At 44.6% G+C, this 20912-nt stretch overlaps 1 protein-coding gene across 1 annotated transcript in view; it reads left to right on the top strand.

Annotated features, from left to right (window-relative positions):
• The first annotated feature begins 447 nt into the window (after positions 1 to 447).
• Positions 448 to 20912, top strand: part of LOC118771165 (dnaJ homolog subfamily C member 13-like) — a 42549-nt gene continuing 22084 nt past the window's right edge. The window contains exons 1-23 of the mRNA XM_036519068.1: positions 448 to 629; positions 4202 to 4282; positions 8488 to 8563; positions 9080 to 9229; positions 9440 to 9481; positions 10174 to 10374; positions 10635 to 10841; positions 11462 to 11557; positions 12242 to 12333; positions 12677 to 12843; positions 13499 to 13578; positions 13812 to 13981; positions 14287 to 14386; positions 14928 to 15035; positions 15881 to 16036; positions 16503 to 16559; positions 16877 to 16998; positions 17492 to 17567; positions 17957 to 18052; positions 18698 to 18838; positions 19639 to 19653; positions 20206 to 20288; positions 20678 to 20831. Coding sequence (XP_036374961.1) covers positions 4215 to 4282; positions 8488 to 8563; positions 9080 to 9229; positions 9440 to 9481; positions 10174 to 10374; positions 10635 to 10841; positions 11462 to 11557; positions 12242 to 12333; positions 12677 to 12843; positions 13499 to 13578; positions 13812 to 13981; positions 14287 to 14386; positions 14928 to 15035; positions 15881 to 16036; positions 16503 to 16559; positions 16877 to 16998; positions 17492 to 17567; positions 17957 to 18052; positions 18698 to 18838; positions 19639 to 19653; positions 20206 to 20288; positions 20678 to 20831 — 2457 coding nt within the window. The 5' untranslated portion in view covers positions 448 to 629; positions 4202 to 4214. The remainder of the gene's footprint in view (positions 630 to 4201; positions 4283 to 8487; positions 8564 to 9079; positions 9230 to 9439; positions 9482 to 10173; positions 10375 to 10634; positions 10842 to 11461; positions 11558 to 12241; positions 12334 to 12676; positions 12844 to 13498; positions 13579 to 13811; positions 13982 to 14286; positions 14387 to 14927; positions 15036 to 15880; positions 16037 to 16502; positions 16560 to 16876; positions 16999 to 17491; positions 17568 to 17956; positions 18053 to 18697; positions 18839 to 19638; positions 19654 to 20205; positions 20289 to 20677; positions 20832 to 20912) is intronic.

Below are 20912 nucleotides of genomic sequence, written 5' to 3'. Positions count from 1 at the left end.
GTAGCATCCCCGAAAAGCTTGAATATAGAGCAGTGAGGAAGACAAAGGAAAGAGGGGAATAAATGAGATAAAGGCTAGAAAACAATTATAGTTCTGCTACGACGGACAACAAACAATGGCCTCCAGGGGGCACCCAAGAACACCTAACTGTGTGGGTACCACAGCAGTTGTGCCAAGCGCAACAGTGATGAGCATCATCATCTAAGCAAGGCAGACAACTCAGAACTAGAAAACACATGCCAGTTTGCAAGACAGTAAACGATGTCCCTTCCTAGTGCAGTTTTGCTGAACCTGATTACCAACTGATAATATCTGGCGGTAAATGAGTTATGGCATGGGCAAAAGGTACAGCCAGAGTTTGCTTCTTCCTCGCCTTGCATGGATGCGTTCCTTCTGAATTTGCCAATCAGCTGACAATCCTATGACAGTCTTGGGCGAGGCGGGGCGCGTGTGCAGTTGACTGGTTTGAGATACAGGGAAGGTGTTAACGTCCTGCATACGAAGAGCAACTGACCAAGCCACGAAACGGTGATAGACCGAGTAAACAGAAAAAAAAACTACAGCCCTTCGACCTGGAGGGGGTGAGATAGAGGAAACGAAAAGCATCGCAACTGGTTGCAGCGGTCCAGGTAAATCTCAACGTACATGTATTATGCAAAGTGTCTACTCGGAATCGCAGGCACAGTTAAGGTTCTCTTGCACCAACCTGGTATAGCCTACTTTCCCCCTCTTAATCCGTGACGGTGATGTGCCTGGTGGTCACCGTTCGCTAGCCAGACATACTGCCTGTAGAACAGTTGCGCATGTTTTTATTGGCACGATGGAACGCTTTGACCCTCTTTCTATTTCAAGAAATTAACGAATTATTTGTCCCTCCTGCTCAATTTATTTTTCGTGCAGGGTTTATTCTGATAAGTTTGCTTTAAGGTTTTTTTTTTCCCTCTGGAGCATGAAAACATTGAATCTTGTAATCTCATCAGGTAGACAGTAATCGAGTCGTTGGGTTAATGCTTTACTTGATGTGTGCCATTACTTTTAATAGGTGAAATGTATGCACGGTGAGCAAAATACTTTTATGGCAGAGCCCACCTCATTTGAAGTGTATGCATCGCCAATGTCTGTAATAAATAGCTCGCATTTCACATACACTAATACCAAACGAAACTTTCCAAGCCATCAACTTTTCGTGCACGTTCCATTTTATAAAAACCCGAATGTTTTGTCGGAAAGTAGCGTAAGGTTAACAATAATTATGTCAAATGGGCAATTTTCAACACCTGTCACGATGGGTTCTGGGTCGGAATCTCAGCTGACAAAACAATAGTCCGTCATGTCAACGCTGGTTAGAACAGCAAGCCTCCTGCCCCAGCTGTCATCGTGGGTTTGCAGCTGGCCAGCTGCGTTTTTGTTGCAGCTGCGTTGTTGTTTAAATGACTCATACATTCGGTGTTTGTAACGGCTACTTCAAGAGAAATATCTAGTAGTAAACCAGCGGTAATACGAGATGTCCAAATTCGAATCCGAAACGGATCTGTTGCTCAAGTCCAGGGATATGTCCAATTTTCCCAGACTTGGGACGTTGTAGCAACAGTTGCACGGTGGGGCAGCCGAGCTGTAGGCTGCATTAATCTTGCCGAAGAGCGTGATCTTTTAAATTGTTTTTGTGTTTTTTGATTTGCGACATCTAGAAATGCATGGCATTTCTAGGATAAATTATGTCTATAGTATGAAATAGTAAGAAATAAGTTTTTGAAATAGGTGAGCACCTTTCAAGCTGTAACGTGAAGATGTTGTTGCTGTTCTCGCCACTCCTCTTAATGACCTGGTGCTGGTCTAGTAAAGTATGTGATTGACTGAACACAGAATTTCTCTTCTGATTTTTCAGCTTGCTGTGTTCTGGACATTGTTTCCTGTTTCAGATCCTATCAGCACTGTTCCTACACACACTCACGTATCTCCTGATTTTGACAGTCTGTGAGGCTGATGTCCATAGAAGTACAGTGTGGAAATTTCCCAGCCGTCATTAGAAGGGAGAAGAAGTCCAGCGCTGATTTGTTTCCTCATGTAGTCATGTCCCTATACAAGTAGTACAGATCTGAGAAAAAATTGCCAGCTGTTTCCAGTTGTTTAGAACGTAATTAATTCATATTCTGTATCGCACAACCATGGTTGCTTGAGGTCATATGAACATGAAATGTAAATATTTCCATGTGTTGAATGAATGAATGGTAGAGTAAAATAGTAATGTGACTGCAGCTAGACAACTTGAAACTGCCACAATGTGCAGTAAACCCTAACCCGAACTCCAGCACCAGCTTAACCAGCTCCAGTTTGATAAAGAGTTTCACATTTGTGCAATAGCACCTTGAGCGATGGAGTACCTTCTTACCACTGACAGCACGCCTGAGTGTTATGTTCCAGTCAAACCATGCATGAAGGCCTCTTCCCTCTCACAGAGACACAATGTGTTCATTACTCTCTCAGTCCAAAGCTGGCTGCCAGTCTGCACATTCAGATGACACAGGATGGAGCTGTTTTACTCAGGGACTGTGTAAAAGCACAACACAAGCCAGTGTTTGTTGCATTGCTCACTGGTAGCTTCTGTTGTAAAATTCCAGCAAATTAGCAATCTTGTAAAGCGTCTTCTGAGGCCAACAGTGTTGAATAATGCTGCACAATAGCACAAGCGTGGTACATTGCACCTTCTTTGTAGCCTAGTCTGCAAGGAAGACATGGAGTCTTGTCAGTGACATGGATGTGCATCAAGTGTCTTAAGGTCACAAATACTTAACAAGCCATTTAAAATGTACTCAATTAGTGAATGGTGGTCTGTGATGGAAAGGAATAATCTGTCTTCTTGATTGTCTCCTCTCCTCCAGTCTCTACCGTTTTTAACATGCTTTAAAAGCCCTAGTTCTGTCCTGAGCTGCCACAATTGAACCTGTGTCTGTCATCCTCACCTCTCCAAAGCATGCCAATGCCATCTCTGGAACACTCAAAGTGTTTTAGCATTATGACTGTTTAAAACATAACACCTGCAGCACACACAAAGATGGAGTACGTCGGTGAGTTGTTTAGACTGTTTGTGAAGGTAGTTGCTGAGTTTGGTCTTCTTGTGCAGGAATCGGGAGGAAGGAAGTGAGCAGTCCGTTATTCCCAGAACCCAAACAAACTGCTGACAAAGGGAGAACCAATAGCACTACCAACAGCTGCTTTGTTCACTGGAGCTGAGAGGCTGTCTCTGTGTTTGTGTGTGTATGTGTGTATCAAGTATAGCGATTGTGTTGTGTTTGTCCTTCACGTGTATCATGCTGTTTCTGGGTGTCTTGTCTGTGTAGTTTTTGTATTGTGCAGGATGTGCGTTTGTGTGTATGTTGTCTGTGTTTTTGTCTTGCCCGTGTATTCTTTGGGTTATGTGGGATGCATGTTTGTGTACATGTGTTGTATGTTTGTGTGTTGTGTGTGTAGCCTGTGCGGTGTGTGTGTTTATGTTTTAGGTCCATCTATGAGACTGATGCCAAAAATGCTGTTTAATTTTTATTCTGTTTTTTGGTGTGTTATGTGCATGGTGTTTGTTGTTATTCTTTGTGTGAGGATTAATTGTGTTGAGTCAGCGGTCTTAGAAGGTTAAAACTTTTTTGTTGTGTCAGTAATAATTGTGGCTGAGGTCCAGCAGTTTATCCCAATAAACTGTCTCAAATACAAGAATACCATTTTTACCATAGACGTCTGGCACTTGATAATAGAAGTCCCTTTGACATTTTAATATGGCAGTGTTTTTTTGTTTGTTTTTTTCTGTTGCCAGTCGGTTTTAGGGAAAGGTGTGAGCTACAACACTGGTGATACAGACACTGGGGCAGTTTTCCTGTGATGTAACGTGCATATTATTTCCAATGGCAGATTGAAACTCTAATTTTACACTGTCCAATGAAAATGGCAAGAGCAGTCTTTTTTATTTATTCTTCACTTTTTCTCCTGTGCCTGTGCCATCATGTCCTGTGCCATCATGTGATATGATCCTGGGTGCAGCAGCACACTGTAACTCCATGCTTGAGCAGCATGCCTGAAGTGGCCTGCCTTTAACATGGGTGCACCTTAGGAACAACAGCGCTGGTATGACCTGAGGAATTTTTCATAAGGTTATATTCCTCCTTCTACATTCCATCTGATGTTGTGTCTCTTGTCTCCTTCTATGTTTCAGGTCTTGCCAGAAAATGAACGTCCTGAAAGACAACAAGGACGTCGCCTGTTTCTACACCACCAAGCACTCCTGGAGAGGAAAGTAAGCACCCTCTATTTCCCTCCTTCACCAAGTGACTGGATTTCGTGCCCCCAGTAACAAGAGACATGACGGTCTCTGTTTTTTGAGAACAGGGCTTTTCTGTGTATGTGGTTGTTAACCATCTACTTTATCTGAAGTTTTTAGGAAGTACCCATTCTGACCAAAAGAAGTGCCAAAATGCATCCGGTACTGGATGAAATGAAGAGGTCAAGGTTGGCTAGTACTTTAGTGCTTTAATGCTTGTCACTGTGTCACAAAACATTGTCCATTGAAGAGCGAGGTGGACATAAATACTACCAGAGAATAAATACGCTTATCAAATTATAAGGCAGTAAACACGTCAGGAGCATCTGGACTGCTCTGCTAAGCTCTACAGGCCTATGTGGACCCCAGTAGCTGATTCAAACCTTTAGCTTCAGCTCTATGGATGTGTTGGCAGTGTGTCCTATGGGGCATATTGTTGACCCTATGGCACAGAGCCACAGTAGCTCAGTACAAGTGAGAGGCTGTGGATTGCAAGATAGCCCACTGTGAAAGAGGCTACACAGTGCTATAGGGCAGGAGGGTAGCTACCCCAGGGCAGATGCATTCGGAGGAAGGAGCGTGATGTTTGCATTTACATGCACTCTGTTATCAGAGGGGAAACAACTCGAAGGTTTTGGTTGACCCCCACCACGCCTTTTACAAAGGTCTCCTTTTCCCAGAAGTTGCACGTCAAAAGCCAGGAAACAAGTGGTCTGAGCATAAAAAAGTGCACGTCAGTAGAAGAGATGAGTGAGAGAAGAGAGAAAACACCAGCATTCTGGCAACATCACACAGGCATTGTCTTGTGAAATCAGAATGTATTTTGTTTAAAAATATGCCTGCTTATTGAATTCTCAAACAATGCTGAGCTATCTTGGTTCCAGGAGATCCAGCATTTATCACGTACAATAAGGTGACCCATAATGCTTAATGAATCTTAAGTGACAGGTTGGGACTGGTCCACAGGCCCCTGTGGGTTCCAGCTCTGACATGAGAGAAATGTAGATCAATAGGCATCATTTCTTGTCTGCATCATAGCCAAAAGGATAAGCAGTCAAGTACCTGAACACTGTAGCCTCTACCACCTGTCTGTTTTAAGGTGGTGGTATCTCCTCTTTGGTGACGTTAACTGAATCTACTCTTCCTTCCTTGCCCCATATATGGCTCCTTTTCAGCCTTTGTAAAATAACTCTAGAAGAAAGAATCTCAACATCTCAAAACCTGACACATATGTGGAAATACAGATCTGCTGGCAGACGCGCATGAGTCAATGGGCAGGAGCCCTGGACAGCTAGTGCTCTTCACAAATGACCTATAGCCACCTCCTAATTTAGTATTTTGAGAGCAGTATCAACTATGAAACAACTTTTTCCTGCACAGAAAATCTAAAAGAAAGAATGCAGCTTTTCACCCAGATTCATGTCAGATGAATGTTTCACATGCTTAAAACAGCAATTCAGTTTGTGTGGCAGGTTAAAAAGTCGAGACCTGGAGGTGGTTGTTAAAAGACTGTGTGCTTTGAGCATTTTGTAAAGGTTCTACAGGAAAGAGTCGGGCTGAAATCTATTGCATTCCACTGCATTCCGCTATATTCCTTTGTTCAGACAACGTCACTCAACTTCCCTGTTGAGTAACTGGAGAATCGTAATGGAAGACCTTAATTAAATTCTACCTGGGTTAGGCCTCTTTTACTCCTAAGAGAGCTTTGTTCTCTTAATTAATTTTTCTTAAAGTCAAACTGCAGCAAAGAGAAAGATAAAATAACAAATAGAGGGCCTGAAATAGTCCTACGGACTTCTTTTAACCTTTTTTCAGTGCTCCCTAGACCTCTGAATAGTGCTGGTAAGTGGAAGTGGAATTCAGTGAATGACGTAATTGGATTTGATGGTGATTCACAGGTTTCTCACTCTCGCTCACATAAAAACCTTGTTCATAGTTGGTACTCCTGGGTTATGAAGAACTTTAAACTTTCCCCACGTCAAAAGACTGGTTCACTGCTGGAGGATGGGGGGAAGATATTTGGAAGAGTGCTGTCTGGTTAATGTGGGTCATACACTGCGAGTATTTTAGAGAGCTGTAGTCTGGGACTTTCGGAGTATGGAAGGTGACTGGTCTTTTATTTTGACATATTTTGTTCTGGGTGGCCCATTACTTTACCTAGCAGATTCCCTTATCCAGGGCAACTCAATGCTTTTATATCTTACATATTCTGCCTCCCATTCATGCTGCTGGATTTTTACTGAGCACATTGTATATTGTGAGACCACAGTGACAGTGTCTCGCTGGGTGTTTGTACTTGAGACAGTCAGATGCACGGTTCAGTGAGCATTTCTAAGTGAGCATGGCTGGCTTCCTTCTGTTCTTTGGAAGGTCACATGGATGTCACAAAGTCTGCATTGAAGTGCAAGCTCATTACTTTGCAGGACACCTTTATTGGGGGGAAGAGTTAAACATTCATCTGTGGAATTGCTCTGAAGAAGCATGATCTTGCACAATTGCCCCCCTGCTCTCCCTCCCTCCCTCCCTCCCTCTCTTTCCCTTCCTTTCTCCCTCCATCCCCCTCTCCATCTCTCCCATGTAACAGTAGGGAATTGTGAAAGAGAACAGTAGGGCATAGAAAGAAATGGCCTGGCGTATTGTCAATGTTATCATCTGTGTGCATCCATTCGCTCACACAGTGGGGGATGTCACTGATCTGGGACCTGCTGTACTACTACCCCCATGCTGTGCAATATATGCTGACTGATGCATATGAGTGTGTGAGGCTCTGCACTCTACCCTGAATAACACTCTTAATTATTTCAAAGTGCAGCCTCCCTTTGCAGGGTAGAGTCTTCCTCTGCTGTTGCTCAGGGGTGAGTGGGTCTGTCTAAGTTGTGCTCCATCTGCCGTCAAGTATCTGGATATTAGCTTGTGTCACCTGAGTCACCGAACCCACCCTGAGATAGAGACACACTTTATGCTGAAAATATTCAATATCTCATTCACATAGTACTGGAAAGAGGAGGGAGTGGCAAGGAATGAATTACAGGGCAAGTATTTAGCATTGAACATATTGAGTCAAACATGTATAACCAAGGGAAAAATATAAAACCAAGGGAAAATTTTTTGGTAGGATGCATTTGCAAAAAATCTACAGTAGCAATCACCAGTGCGAGCAGGGACACCTCATACTTTTTATTATATGTTGCTTTGTGTATACATTTTTATATATATAAAACTATGGCAGTAATAATTGCTACTGTAGGTTTTTTGCAAATGATCAATGCATCCTACCAAAAATTTTTCCCTTGGTTTTATTTTTTCATTGCTGGGTGTCTTTGAAAAGCAAACTCTGGTGACAGGCACACGGCAGCCGACTCCAATACGTCACTTGTAGATGTGTGTAAAACAGTGGCGTGATGGGTCATATAACTTGAGGTTTATTGGTCCTTTCAGTAGTTTAGTGTGCACAGTCTGAGGGAAAAGGAGCAGGAATGAGAGAGGTGAAGGAAACATGTTTCTGTCCTGTGGTTTGGGAAACCAGTGACTGAGTTTAGTGTGTTCAGTTTGCATAGAAAATGGCTGGGCGGCTCACGCTTTTTACATGTTATGTATAAAAACCATAGGCGTCATTTACGCTGGGGACATGTCCCCTCCCCTTTTTGTCATGGCTCATTTTCGTCCCCACCACTTTTTGAAAGCCTTTAGTTAGTTGTGAACACGTCAAACCCGTCGTTGTCCCCAGCACTTTTCAAAACAAACTGACACCCATGATAAAACCTCTCCGATTTTCAGTGCAATTGCAATGGATATTGTTGGTTTAATCACATTCCTAATTGAAGGTTTTCATAAGCTGTGGTACATCTGAGAGGTCGCCAGCGTCATGCAGTACTTTGCACTGTGCGTAAACCCTGTTTCCATGGTAATACCTATTAAGATGGAATGGTGATTTTCAATGTCAGCCTGTTGTTTCGGCCTCATGCTGTGCCATTGTGTAGGTGTATGTTCACTGTTGCCATTTGGCTAGTGTCATTTGGAAGGATTCTCTTTGTTGGGGGTTATTTTGTTGAGTATTGTTTTGCTGGTATGGGTTGGCCAAGTGTGCTTTGGCTAGTGTCATGTGGCTGGTGCCACTCCACAAGTGTTGTTTCACTGGTGTTATAGCAGCACTTGATTTACACTTCTTCTCCCTGTTCCAGGTACAAAAGAGTCTTTTCAGTGGGTACCCATGCCATCACCACCTATAATCCCACGACTTTAGAAGTAACCAATCAGGTCAGTTTGATACCCACCTGTTTACCAGAACAACGTCTGTCAGTCGTTTAAAAATGGCCATCGTAACAGTTTGGGCAGTGGCCCAAAAATCTTTCAGTTATCAAAATCTGCACCCAAGTGAGCGATTACACTAATGAGTTGCACATACCTGTTTTTTTTCAGTTGCTTTTGCATATTTGCATATTTTTCTTCCAGTTGCATATGACATTCTTAATGTATTCTGGGAAAACACCTGTGAAGGAGTGCACTTGCATATCTTTTGTAAACTAATTAAAAACATTTTAAAGTTGCGCTCAAAGTTTATGAAAGGGTTGGAATTTACATAATATGTTGTGTCAGCTAAAAGTCCTCTTTGATTGTGTGTGTGTGTGTATGTGTGTGTGTGCTTGCATACGTGCATTCATGGTGTGTGTGTGTGTGTATGTGTATGTGTATGTGTATGTGTGTGTGTGTGTGTATGTATGTATGTATGTATGTATGTGTGTGTGTATGTGTGTATGTGTGTATGTGTATCAGTGGCCTTATGGAGACATCTGTGGCATCACTCCAGTGGGGAAGAGTCAGGGCACGGAGTTCACCATCACATTCCGAAAGAGCAGCAGCAGGAAGTCAGAGACGCTCAAGTTCTCCACCGAGCACCGGGCTGAGCTGCTCACGGAGGCTCTGGTGAGAGACCGTTGCACTGCGTTGCCTGGTCTTGACCACATTCAGCTCAGAGGACCACTTTTAACAGTCCACCTCTTTAGCTTGTGACCTGACCGCATTGACTGACGGATGCTGTGTTTAGTTCTCATCAGGGGAACTGTGGATGAGGCATGGGCTATACGTAAACGAGTCTAATCTACTCCTCTCGTCTCTGTCCGTCTCTCTTTGCAGCGATTCCAAACAGACTTCAGTGAGGACAGGTTAACATGCAGGGTGGGTAATGTGTACAGAATGGGTTGAGACCTTGGCCATGGTGTGTGAGTACAGCAGTGTTTCATTTCAATGCTATGACCAAAACTAAACCGCAACATGACTGTGCCGTTGGGAACCAGCTAGCCTAGGAATGATAGCTAAATAATAAATAATAATACCAAAACTACAATGGTACGACTTCAGTAGTTATGTGAGAGCGCACACACATTGGGCACACTTATGAGTCTAAGGGAGCAGTGATAAAATCCTAAAGGTTTATAACCAGACACCATGACTATAATGACTCTGGTTTGGCAGCAGAGAATGCACATGGTTAGAGTCTAAGATCTGAATGTTTGGCAGTAGTGGGTAGAGGAACATGGATCAGTATTAGAGCCTCCAACTGAACCTTCAACACACTAACCCTCTAGATCTTCCTGTCAGGCCTTCACTTTGGCCCTCATTAGCCTGTGCAGTGGTGGGATTTCAGTAGAAACAGTGACCATTGTATAGTCTCTGATCTCTAATGATATCTGATATCTAATATAATCTCCCCCCTCTTAGGATCTCTGTTCAACATCAACCTGTCATGTTAGGACTAATTGGACAAAGTATTGTTCAGATTTTTTTTCTCAGCCCTTTTCTGCTGTGACCCTCTTGAACATGGTGATGTGTGTGGGTCGTGACCCTGTGATGCGCTGGGCTCTCTGCAGCGCTACAACTGCTACAAGCACCACTGGAGCGACTGTCGGCGGCCGGTGGTACTGGTGGTCACCCCCGGGGGGATCGACCAGATCGACCCCCGCACCAACCACCTGCTTGCCTCCTATGACTACCGCTCCATAGAGGGCTTTGCGGACGTCTCTGACTACCAGGGTGGCTTCTGTATCCTGTACGGGGGCTTCAGCAGACTGGTACGCTCTGTGTGTGTGTGTTTGTGTGCGTATCTGCAGGTTTGTTTTTGTGTGTGTGCTTTTATATATTTCTTTGCATGTGTGTAGGAGGACTGATGTCCGATTATGTGTATATGGTCTTGTCAGTGCGCTCCTTATACAAGTGGGTGACAATTGTCAATTTGCTGATACTGAACATTACTGATTCAGAAACCTTTTTTCTCATTCCTTTCTCTCTCGCACATCTCCTTTCATCCCCCTCTCCTTCACCCGCCACGCAGCACCTGTTTGCCTCCGAACACAGGAACGAGATCATTGCCAGGGCCATAGAGCATGCTGGGACTTTCACAGGTGTCGCGCTGAAGCGCCGCAAGCAGCCCCTAGACTTCGAGGGCTTCGCCATGGCGCGGATGGGGAAGTACAGCGCCGACGACTGCGTCACCTCGCTGGCGGAGTTCATCGTGCACAAAATCTCTCCCCGACACGCGGTAAATGGCCCTGTGTCTCACTGTCCCCTCCCTCTGTCACTCTCTCTTTCGCTCTCTCTCTCTGTTTGTCTATCATGCCCTTCTGTCTCTCATTTAGTTTTGTTGGGTACCGTGGCAAAATCCATTTTTTGTTACAGAAACAGTGGTAAACCATGAACTATAAATCTTTCAAACAATGTTACAGAGGATGATCAGAGATATCCTTTATTATGTCACGTGTTTTAGTGTCACTGTCCCTTCCTTGGGTTTTGACGGGTTGCTTTTTCTCTCTCACTGGGAGAAGTTATTTTTATGAAGGTGCTTTATTTTTATGTCATTTTAAAAAACACTGTAGCTGTATTTTCCTGCTGTCATGATGACGTGATACTAAGAAAGATACTGCGTTTTGGACTGTTGTAAGACTAGTCAGTACTATATTAATAGAAACCAAGCAGAAACAAGCTAACTAAATAATTCCTACTGGGTGCGACTCAGGAAATTGAGTAGGATGGGATTGCATTCGCTTAAAAGTAAGCTTAGTTCTGTTCCTGATTTGCTGGTGGCTGTGTTTGGTGAAAGTAGAATCCATGTCCTTTATACTGAGTGACCCCTGACCCACATCCCCCCCCCACCCCCCCCAGGAGCCTGTGAAGAGGATTCTGGCCCTGACCGAAACCTGTTTGCTAGAGAGGGACCCCGCCTCCTACAACATCGTCACCCTCAAACCTTTCGGGGAGGTGTGTGACGTTCATATCAGAACAACCTTCCTGGGTTGATGTGGCCTGCAAGTGAACAATGATCAACATTATGTTATTAGTATTTTTGATAATTTGTGAAAGTGTGATACATTTGTGGTCAAGGTTAGACTAAGACTAAACTGAATGCAGCAGATACCAATTATGCAGAGCAGTCATTGCTTTAAATGATCAAAAGTAACCCAAGTGAAATGCTCTTGAATGTGATCTCTCTCCTTCAAGGCAGTCTGCATACACTGTCTTTCTCATACACAAAGGCATGCATAAACACACCAACACACACACACAATTCCATTTCTGGAGAATGAACAAAGAGCCTGGAGCATGTGGACAACATGCTAAAGAGGAGAAATATGCCTCTTCATCTCTGACTGAAGGAAAGGTTTTCCAAGCCTGCTTATATCACAATCAGTTACAGTCACCAATCAGTTACATGAGTAAGCCTCATATTATACCTAATCAAACATCTTTAAAAGGCCCCTGGCTGCACAAAAGAGTCTGGACTCTGGCTCCCCTTTAGCATAATACTTATAACTCTCACTGAAACAGGGTAATGCTCGCTCTTAATAACAGTTCCTTATCCAGAAAGCTGATTGTGAGCTAGTTGATTATGTTAGGTTCTGGTACTGTTTCTCCTGTTTGAAAACACCCACTCTTTCCCTCCAGGTGTTTGCGGTCATATGCAATGCAGACAACCCCCAGGTGTTCACAGTAGAGTTCATCAAGGGGCAGATGAGACAGTACTCCTCCACAGAAAGGTAGCGCTCCGCATGTACAGTTTGACCCTCTTATTATGGGTTTTATATACATTGATATTAATTTGATTATGTACTCACTCTATTAATATCTGTACATTGTAGTTGCTGTGTGTGTGCATGTACAGTATGTGTGTCTATATGGTTATGCTTGTGCTTGTGTACACGTGTGTGTGTGTCTGTACATGTGTGTGTGTGTGTGTGTGTCAGTGACCTTACAGGGGCATCTGTGCATGGATATATTTGTGTGTCTGAGAGTTCATATGTGTCTGTGTTTGCACAATGACAAATCTTGCCTGTGTGTGTGTGCATATGTGCATGTATAGTGACCAGGACTCTCCCACAGGGACTCCCTGGTGGCCAGCCTGCTGGACGGGGTGCGGGCCTCTGGGAACCGGGACGTGTGTGTGAAGATGACCCCCACTCAGAGGGCCCAGCGTTGGGGCCTGCTCAGCGTGCCTGTGGAGGAGGAAGTGGAGAGCCTGCACCTCAGGTTTCTCGCCACGCCCCCAAGTGAGTAAGCCCCGCCCCCCAGCATCCAGGGGCAGACAGGCAAATGGTGTGGATGTGGGGGACCAATCAGATCTTCAGAGTGCTGCAGTTTCTTGTTTGCCCAGTCTCTAAGCCATCTCAACTGCTTTGAGCTGAAGATGTTGGAGCTCCCAGCTGATTTAGAGACTACAGTGTATTTCTGTGGTGACCTGGTTTTCAAATAGCTTTGTGTTGTCTGCCATCTCTCTCTTCCCAAGGCACTGTGTTTCAAGGCATGGTTTATGTTTTGAAGGCGTGATAATAAGATCCAAAGATAACAGTAAGGATATGAATTTTGTTGCATTTATTGAGAGGTAGGCAGAGACATGATGAAACAAATCATTCAATATTTTTCTAGACTTTTCCAGGCATTGTTGCACGGTCAGGCTGTAACATTAGGAATCCTGACATTCTGTTCCATTGGCATTCAAATTTCATTCTTTTGGGATTCAAGCTCCTTTTTTGAAGCCTTTCTACATATAAGTTGCATCTTACAGTGATGTATAGGTATAGGTTGTTCTAAATGTACAGTTAGTCTAGGGAAGAAAAGAGCAGAAAACATCACCAGTTGTAGAAGAGAGGGATAGCATTCTAGGTCTCCCATTGGTTCACTGATTTGGTCTTGTCTCCTCCTAAGATGGCAGCTTTAGTGATGCTGTGTTCAGGTTCAACGCCAACATCTCGTACAGCGGCGTCCTGCACGCAGTCACGCAAGACGTGAGTGTGTACCTCTTGTCCTTTTGATTGTGCTGGTTAAAATGCTGTTGCTGCTACCACTGCAACTAAGCTACTCTAACTACTGCCATGGCTATTTGTACAACGTCATGCTAGGGTCAATACCACCAGGGACAACTGTTGGTGTACCACTATTAACACTGAGTTCTGCTGTCGCTTGCCTCGTCCCCTCTCCTCTTGGTCTCCCCTCTCAATCACTTCTTCCCCCTGCCCAGGGCCTGTTTTCAGAGAACAAGGAGAAGCTGATTAACAACGCCGTCGTGGCCCTGCTTTACCAGGAGTCTGACTTGGCAGGGCCCAACGCCGAGCTGGAGAGCCAGTTTCAGGCCATTCGCCGGCTGGTGGCCTCCAAAGCCGGCTTCCAGGCCTTTAGCCACCAGCCCAAGTAAGAGACGCTCCCTCGCCCTAACCCACCCCCGTCTTACCCTGTCACTTTTCCATCATTGGGTGCTCAGGTAGTGCCCGCTGCACAACACAGCCTCAATGTTGCTTCATCTTGTGACAAGGCACACAGAACAAGAACACACCAATGCGCACATGGATTTTGCATGGACGTATGTGGGTGTGCGGTTTGTGCGTGTATGTAGCGCGTATGTGTTGGTGCGTGTTTGTGTGGGTGTATATTTGTGTGCAGTTTTTGCTGTTTGTTCCATCTCACAGCCAGATGAAGTCTGTGTTCCTGTGCTGCAGGTTCAGGGAGAAGCTTGGTATAAAGACGGTCAAGGCGCTCAGGAGGAACAACAACGGCGTGACGCATGCTGCCATCGACATGCTCTGCGCCCTTATGTGTGTGAGTGCTGCACTGCGCCCCCTGCTGGCCCAAAAAGGGCTTACAGTGTATAACACTAGTAGTGTCGGTGTGTTGTAAGGGCTGAAGATGTAACAGCTATGGATGTAGTCTATGAGATTATGCTTTTAGTCTGGTGCAGCAATAATGATGATGTAGAAGTAGATGTAGTAATATGAGCATAACGACGATGCTGGTGATGGTAATGATGATGTTGACACAGATAATGGAGTTGCCTTTGATGCGATGAGGATGACGATTGAGATTATGCAGATTGTAGAAGTTGTGGTAATGTTAGCATGTTGAGGATGGTGCTGATGATAATGATGAAACCATAGATTGTTGTAGTGTTGTGGTGTATTGATGATGGTGATGATGAGGATAGTAGTGATAATGTATTGTAGGAGATATGTTAGTGGTGTTAGTTTTGTAATGAGGATGGTGAGGTGAATGATTTAGTAGTATTGGTTCTGAGGAGGACAGCGATGTCGATGTAGTGATGGAAGTGTGGTGATGATGTTGACGGCGACTGCTGTGATTTCAGCCAATGCACGATGACTACGACCTTCGCCTTGAACAGCAGAACAAGGCCTCCCTGCTCTCCTCCAAGAAGTTCCTGGAGAACCTTCTGGAAAAGTTCATCAGCAACGTGGTGAGTGTGAGGAACACAGGGGACATCCACTCTCTGGAGCCTTGTGCCAGTGGTATAATGATAACACCATCAGTGTCAATGTTAATATCACTATTACTTCTACACCTGTCCCTACTTTACTCAGCTAGTTAAAATGCTAATTCTCCCTCCACTGCTACAGTAGTTACTGCAGATGGCTGTTTGTACATCATGCCAGGGTCAGTTCCACCAGGGACAATGTTAGATGTACCACAGCTATCTATCACTAGTCAAACCATTGTGCCACAGGACACTGTAATGTTAATCACTGCAACCACCACAAACACCCCCACTGCTGTTAGACCTGTACTTTTGTCATTTCTGCTCACCACTATTACCATTGGCAGGATGCCTGTTAACACATCTACTATGGCCAGCATTATAACATCACTAATATATCAGCTACTGTTACTGTTACTACCCTTCTGCTCGTTTACTGAACAAGTGTCTCTGCTTCCTGTTTGGGAGAATCTCCATACTGATCAGCTGTCTCCATGTAGGTGGTTGTAGCCCAGCATAGAGAGGAAATCTGCTGATCTCACTTTGGTTTCCATTGCGTCGTTGTTTCATAGTATTATTTTGATCTCTAAGCAAGGCCTCCTTTGTTCAGGAATGCATGACTTTGGAATGCACAGTTTTGCAAAAACTGTGAAGAGCTTTATAACTGATACTGGACCTTATTGGTGACCTAAAAATTAGTTCCGGTCAGATAAACCAACTGGGTAAAAGACGCTATGGGTGCTTGTGTGGTTTTTAAAAAGGGTGCCTGGTGTCCAGCAAAGTCTTTTCCGCATCCTAAGCGCACGCCCCACTGCTTGTACTTCCAGGATCAGGGCACTGGCGCGTTGGTCATTAGCTCCCTGCTGGACTTCCTGACCTTCGCCCTCTGCGCCCCCTACAGTGAGACCACCGAGGGCCAGCAGTTCGACTCACTGCTGGAGATGGTGGCCTCGCACGGCCGGACGCTCTTCAAACTCTTCCAGGTGGGGGGGCGCAAGAGGGCAGGGAGAGCCAGAGAGGGTTGTGAGAAAAACCAAATGATGGGAAGCAGGAAAGAGAGTTGAAACAGAGGTTATATGGACTGGGGAATCCCCGGAGACAGAGATTTGGGGAATGAGAAAAAGATGAGGCAGGGAGAGAAGGGGAAGGTGTAAACAGAGACATGGTAGGAAGTGAGGAATAAACTGTTTTCCACTACCTCTATTTTTCAGCTTTAGCAGGGCTGTCAAGATGTAGCTGTAGCAGGGCTGTCAAGACATACTGCCCTTCATGCCGGAGATTCTGCTTTAAGACCAAATTTTAGAATGGCTTATAAAAAGATGCTGTTAGAGCGAAAGTGCTAGCACGTGGTTTGGTTGAGCGGGTGACAGATGAGTTTGTTCAAGGCGGTGTTTTAAAACCTTGTGTGGTCTCCGTTCACTCGGTCAGATTACATGTGTCTGTCCACAGCACCCCTCCATGGCTATTGTAAAGGGAGCCGGGCTGGTCATGAAGACCATTATTGAGGTGAGTGGGAAGGCACTGAGCTCTCCCCTGTCCCTGTGGTTGTTGCTGTCATGGTTATTATGCCCATCATGATTTGACTTTTTGGTTTTTATAAACATTAGACTGAATATAGATAATAATTATGAGGTTGGTGATGACTCTTGAAATTATGATGATGAGGTTGATAATGATGTGACAATTATGATAAGATGATGCCATGATACTTTGATTGTGGCAATGACGATGAAGAAGATGAGGATGGTGATGAGGATTGTATAATATCGCGGTACTGACGGTGAGGATGATGCTGATAATGACTGTGTGTTGTGTGCTGGTAGGAAGGGGATCAGGAGATGGCCAGTAAGATGCAGGAGCTGGCTCTGAGTGAGGGAGCTCTGCCCAGACACCTGCACACGTCCATGTTCACTGTCAGCACTGACCAGAGGCTGCTCACCAACAGGTCAGAGCGTTAATACTGTACCTACACACACGCACGCACGCACACACACACACGCACGCACACACAACCACACACACACACACACACACACACACACTCACACACACGCATATACACACACACACGCCTATATACACACACACACACACACACACACACATATTCCCTCTACACACGCATACAGGCACACACACACACACACACTCTACAAGGTGTTGAGGGCTAGATGTAACATGAACAGAAAAGGCTGGGCAGTGTTTACGATAAAGGTCCATAGGAACAAGTGTGAGGAACGACTGTATTATTATTTTGCAGTTCACTAACCAGCAACAGATGAAATGTAATCTCTTCAACGTAAATTAGAGATTAAACAAATACGCACACACTCACACAGGCGCATACGTACACACATATCATACTGTCTGTACTGAATCTGACATTAATTGAGAGGCACATGATTTGGTGGCGTGTTCCACCCCTCTTGCCTTCCCAGGCAGTTGAGCCGTCACCTGGTGGCACTGTGGACAGCAGAGAACAGCACAGCCATAAACCTGCTCCGGAGGATACTGGTGAGGGCCGCCTGTGGTCATGTGACTGATGAGTGTGGGGGCATCTGGAGAGAGTGTAGGGTTGTGCTTCACCGAGGTAAAGATGATCCTGCAATTAAAATGAAGGGCTTGATGTTATATTCGCCAGATGCTCCTCTGCTGAAGTGCCAGGACCAGTGCCATTGGTTCAGAAGGGAATCACAGGGATTTCCAGTGAATTTAAAAGTTTAGTGTTAAAAACACTTCATCTGCTCAGCTTTGTACCCAATTAAGTTGTTGCAGTAGCTCAGCAGACCAAGTTTTATTTGCTCAGAGGTCTGGACTTATGGACTGTATGTTGAGAAAAAACATCTACCCCATCATTATTCTATGCAGCTGCCTGACTAAGGCAGGTGTGGTCTCATCTGCAGCCAACAGGTCTGCTGTCGTACCTGGACAGCTCGGATCCTGTGCCTGAGAAAGAGATGGACAGAGTGAACGTCCGGGACAACGTCAAGATCGCCACGGTAACCCTGCAGCATCTTGCTCACCTCCATATGATGTCATTGCATCGTCTTTTTGTAAATGCAGCTATACATTGGAGAAACCCACAGTCGTGGTGTGGTTTGGTGAGTAAGGAATTGGACTCAAACCGTGAAGGTCTGAGGTTTGATTCCAGGTATGGCTGTGTTGTTGTACCTTGTAAAAAGGTACTTTACCTGAATTGTTTTAGTAAACATCCTGCTGTTAAAATAGATCATACGCAAGATGTAAAAGAGATCATGTGCTTAGAAAAACTACATACATTTGTATATTAATAATTCAATGTTGCAAAATCTAGAGAAGTAAACATCTTCAACGGCAACAGTAAGAAAACCACAAATCACTAATAATTATAACAGTAAATCTGAAAACCACATTTTACACACATAAATCATGAGTTACAGTATTATAGTTGTTAATAACTACTATTAATAATAGATGACCACATAGACAACCACATTGCAAAGGACACAGAAAGAGAAGTCGCTGCATCCGGTCACACGCTGAATGTAGTGCACATCAGCTGCAGTCCAGTCTACTCTTCTCTATATCTGTGTTGATTTCTGTATTGGTTGGGAACGGAATCTCAGTGGAACCTCTCGACTGTGGCCCCTCCCTCCGTCCAACAGGACCAATTAGTGCACAGCAAGGTGCCTGAGTGGCAGCGGCTGGCAGGGAAGGCGGCCAAGGAGGTGGAGAGGTTCACCAAAGGGAAGATGGACGTGGTGCTAATGCACTGGAGGAACCGCATAGGCATCGCACAGAAAGAGGTGATGGCCCCTTAACTCACTGCATTTGTTCTACTGTGTTACTTCTGCTGGTTCTGAGCAGAAAGGCTGCTCCACACTGCCCTCTGCTGGTAGCAGCCATACACTATGCTTCGGTATATGAACCAATACTGGGCTGCCTTTTTGCAGGTATGTAATAACAGTACAAATATGGTATCTCAAAATCATTTTTAGTCATGCAAGTTGCTAAGATTTACCTGTGCTTTTAAGAAGGCTGTAGACATCGTGACTCTGCTGGGATATTAGTGATTAATCATTGGATAAAGTCACACTAATGTCCCTAAGAAACCTTCATTAGCTATGCAGGAGAGGCAACACTTTGTCCTTCATGTCAGCACTGTTTACTGGTGTAACTCTGAGTCACAGAAATCCCTCTCTTAAATCATTGTTAAATGGACCTTAAATCAAGGCTGCTGTTTTCATATTTTCCTTTATACCTTATGCAGCAAATCATCTTAGACATTTTTTTTTCCTGATTACCACAAAGCTTACCATGAGAATTGTAAGGTGAAGTGTAAACAAAAGTTTAATGTACTAAGAGGCAGATAATTTCTTAAAACTGCCTGATGTTCAGATTTATTTCCCAAATGAGGACTGGGCAGATGCAAGACAATGACAGTAATTTGACTGAGTCAGCCGCTCAGCAATCCAGAGTAAAATGCCATCAGTGTCTGTTTGTCAATGTGATTTTTTGCAATCAAATGTTAACACAAGCGACAGTGATTTCTCTTCTGTCTCTACACCTGCCTCTTCCTGCTTTTTGCTGTCAATCTTTACAGCAGGACAAGAATAACTTGGTAAGTGGAACTATAAACTGACCAATCAGAGGCCTTTGACTATGCTGGACCCTTCCCTTTTCAGACATACAGAAGCAGTCATGTGATTGCTGGGATAGTGGTTACATTCAAATGCAATATGTCGTTGGTGTCCAAGGTTTTAGTGTATGTTTCTCATTACTTACTGTATCATTACCCAGTAGCTGAATCTGAACAGTTGGAAGCTCCTTCGAAGAAGTCATCGATAAAGTTTGTTATTGCTGTCTGCATTGTGTTTTTGTAGTAATGCCTATACATTGCCTTTGCTAGTGTATTAATTTAAATGAAATGTTAAATTATTTAAAGAGTACATAGCTGACAATCTCTGAAGCTCAAAAGCTCAATTGTAGTAGATCCCAAACTTTGTTAGTTAAGTGCTTATCTGAATCATTATTGTGTGTCTGTGACGTCGTATTGATTAGTTCATTGGAGAATGGATGAGGTTCTGTAACTGTAGACCGATAATGACTGGCACCTAGGTGGGCCAGTCGGGGATGGGTTTCATCTGAGTGACACAGAGTTGACTTCTTGCAGAACCCAAACCAAAAACCCGTGGTGTTGAGGAAGAGGAGACAGAGGATCAAGATCGAGGCCAACTGGGAGCTCTTTTACTACAGGTAGTGAGCAGAGGACACATCAGAGGAAATGGCTTCCTAATGTTGTGTGTCAAGACTGGACAAGGTTCTGTTTGACAGTGGTGTAAGCCAGATAACTGCAGCGGTCTTTCCACAGACACGTAGGATATAAGCAAATGCAAGCAGATAGTAAAAATTTTATATCAGAAATTGCAGAGGCATGAAAATGATCAGAGGCAATGAAATGTGCCTTCAGGCAAGCAGCAAATAAAACTGAAACTTGACCCCTCTCTTCCTTCTCTCTTTCCTCCATTATATATCATGCTCATTCCGCTCATCTCTCCGTCTCTCCTTTCTTTCCCGGCTCTGCCGTCTCCTCCACTCTTTTCCCGGTTCTCGTTCGCTGCCCCCCCTTCCGCCCCACCCCGCAGGTTCCAGCTGGACCACGCGCGGCCCGACCTCATCTGGAACCTGAAGACCCGGGAGGAGCTGCGGGAGGCTCTGGAGGGGGAGATGCGCTCCTTCAGCATGGACCGAGAGCTGGGAAGCGCCAGTGTGATATCCTGGAACCACCAGGAGTTTGAGGTCAGGGGTCGGGGGTCAGGGGTCAGGGGTCATAGGGAGAGGTATGCCATGCCCAGCATGAGACTGTAAATAATCATTATT

This window comes from Megalops cyprinoides, chromosome 24 (assembly GCF_013368585.1).
Source record: "Megalops cyprinoides isolate fMegCyp1 chromosome 24, fMegCyp1.pri, whole genome shotgun sequence".
NCBI classification, from domain to species: Eukaryota; Metazoa; Chordata; class Actinopteri; order Elopiformes; family Megalopidae; genus Megalops; species Megalops cyprinoides.
Note: the sequence above shows the minus strand (reverse complement) of the source record. Positions and strands in the feature narration are given on the sequence as shown.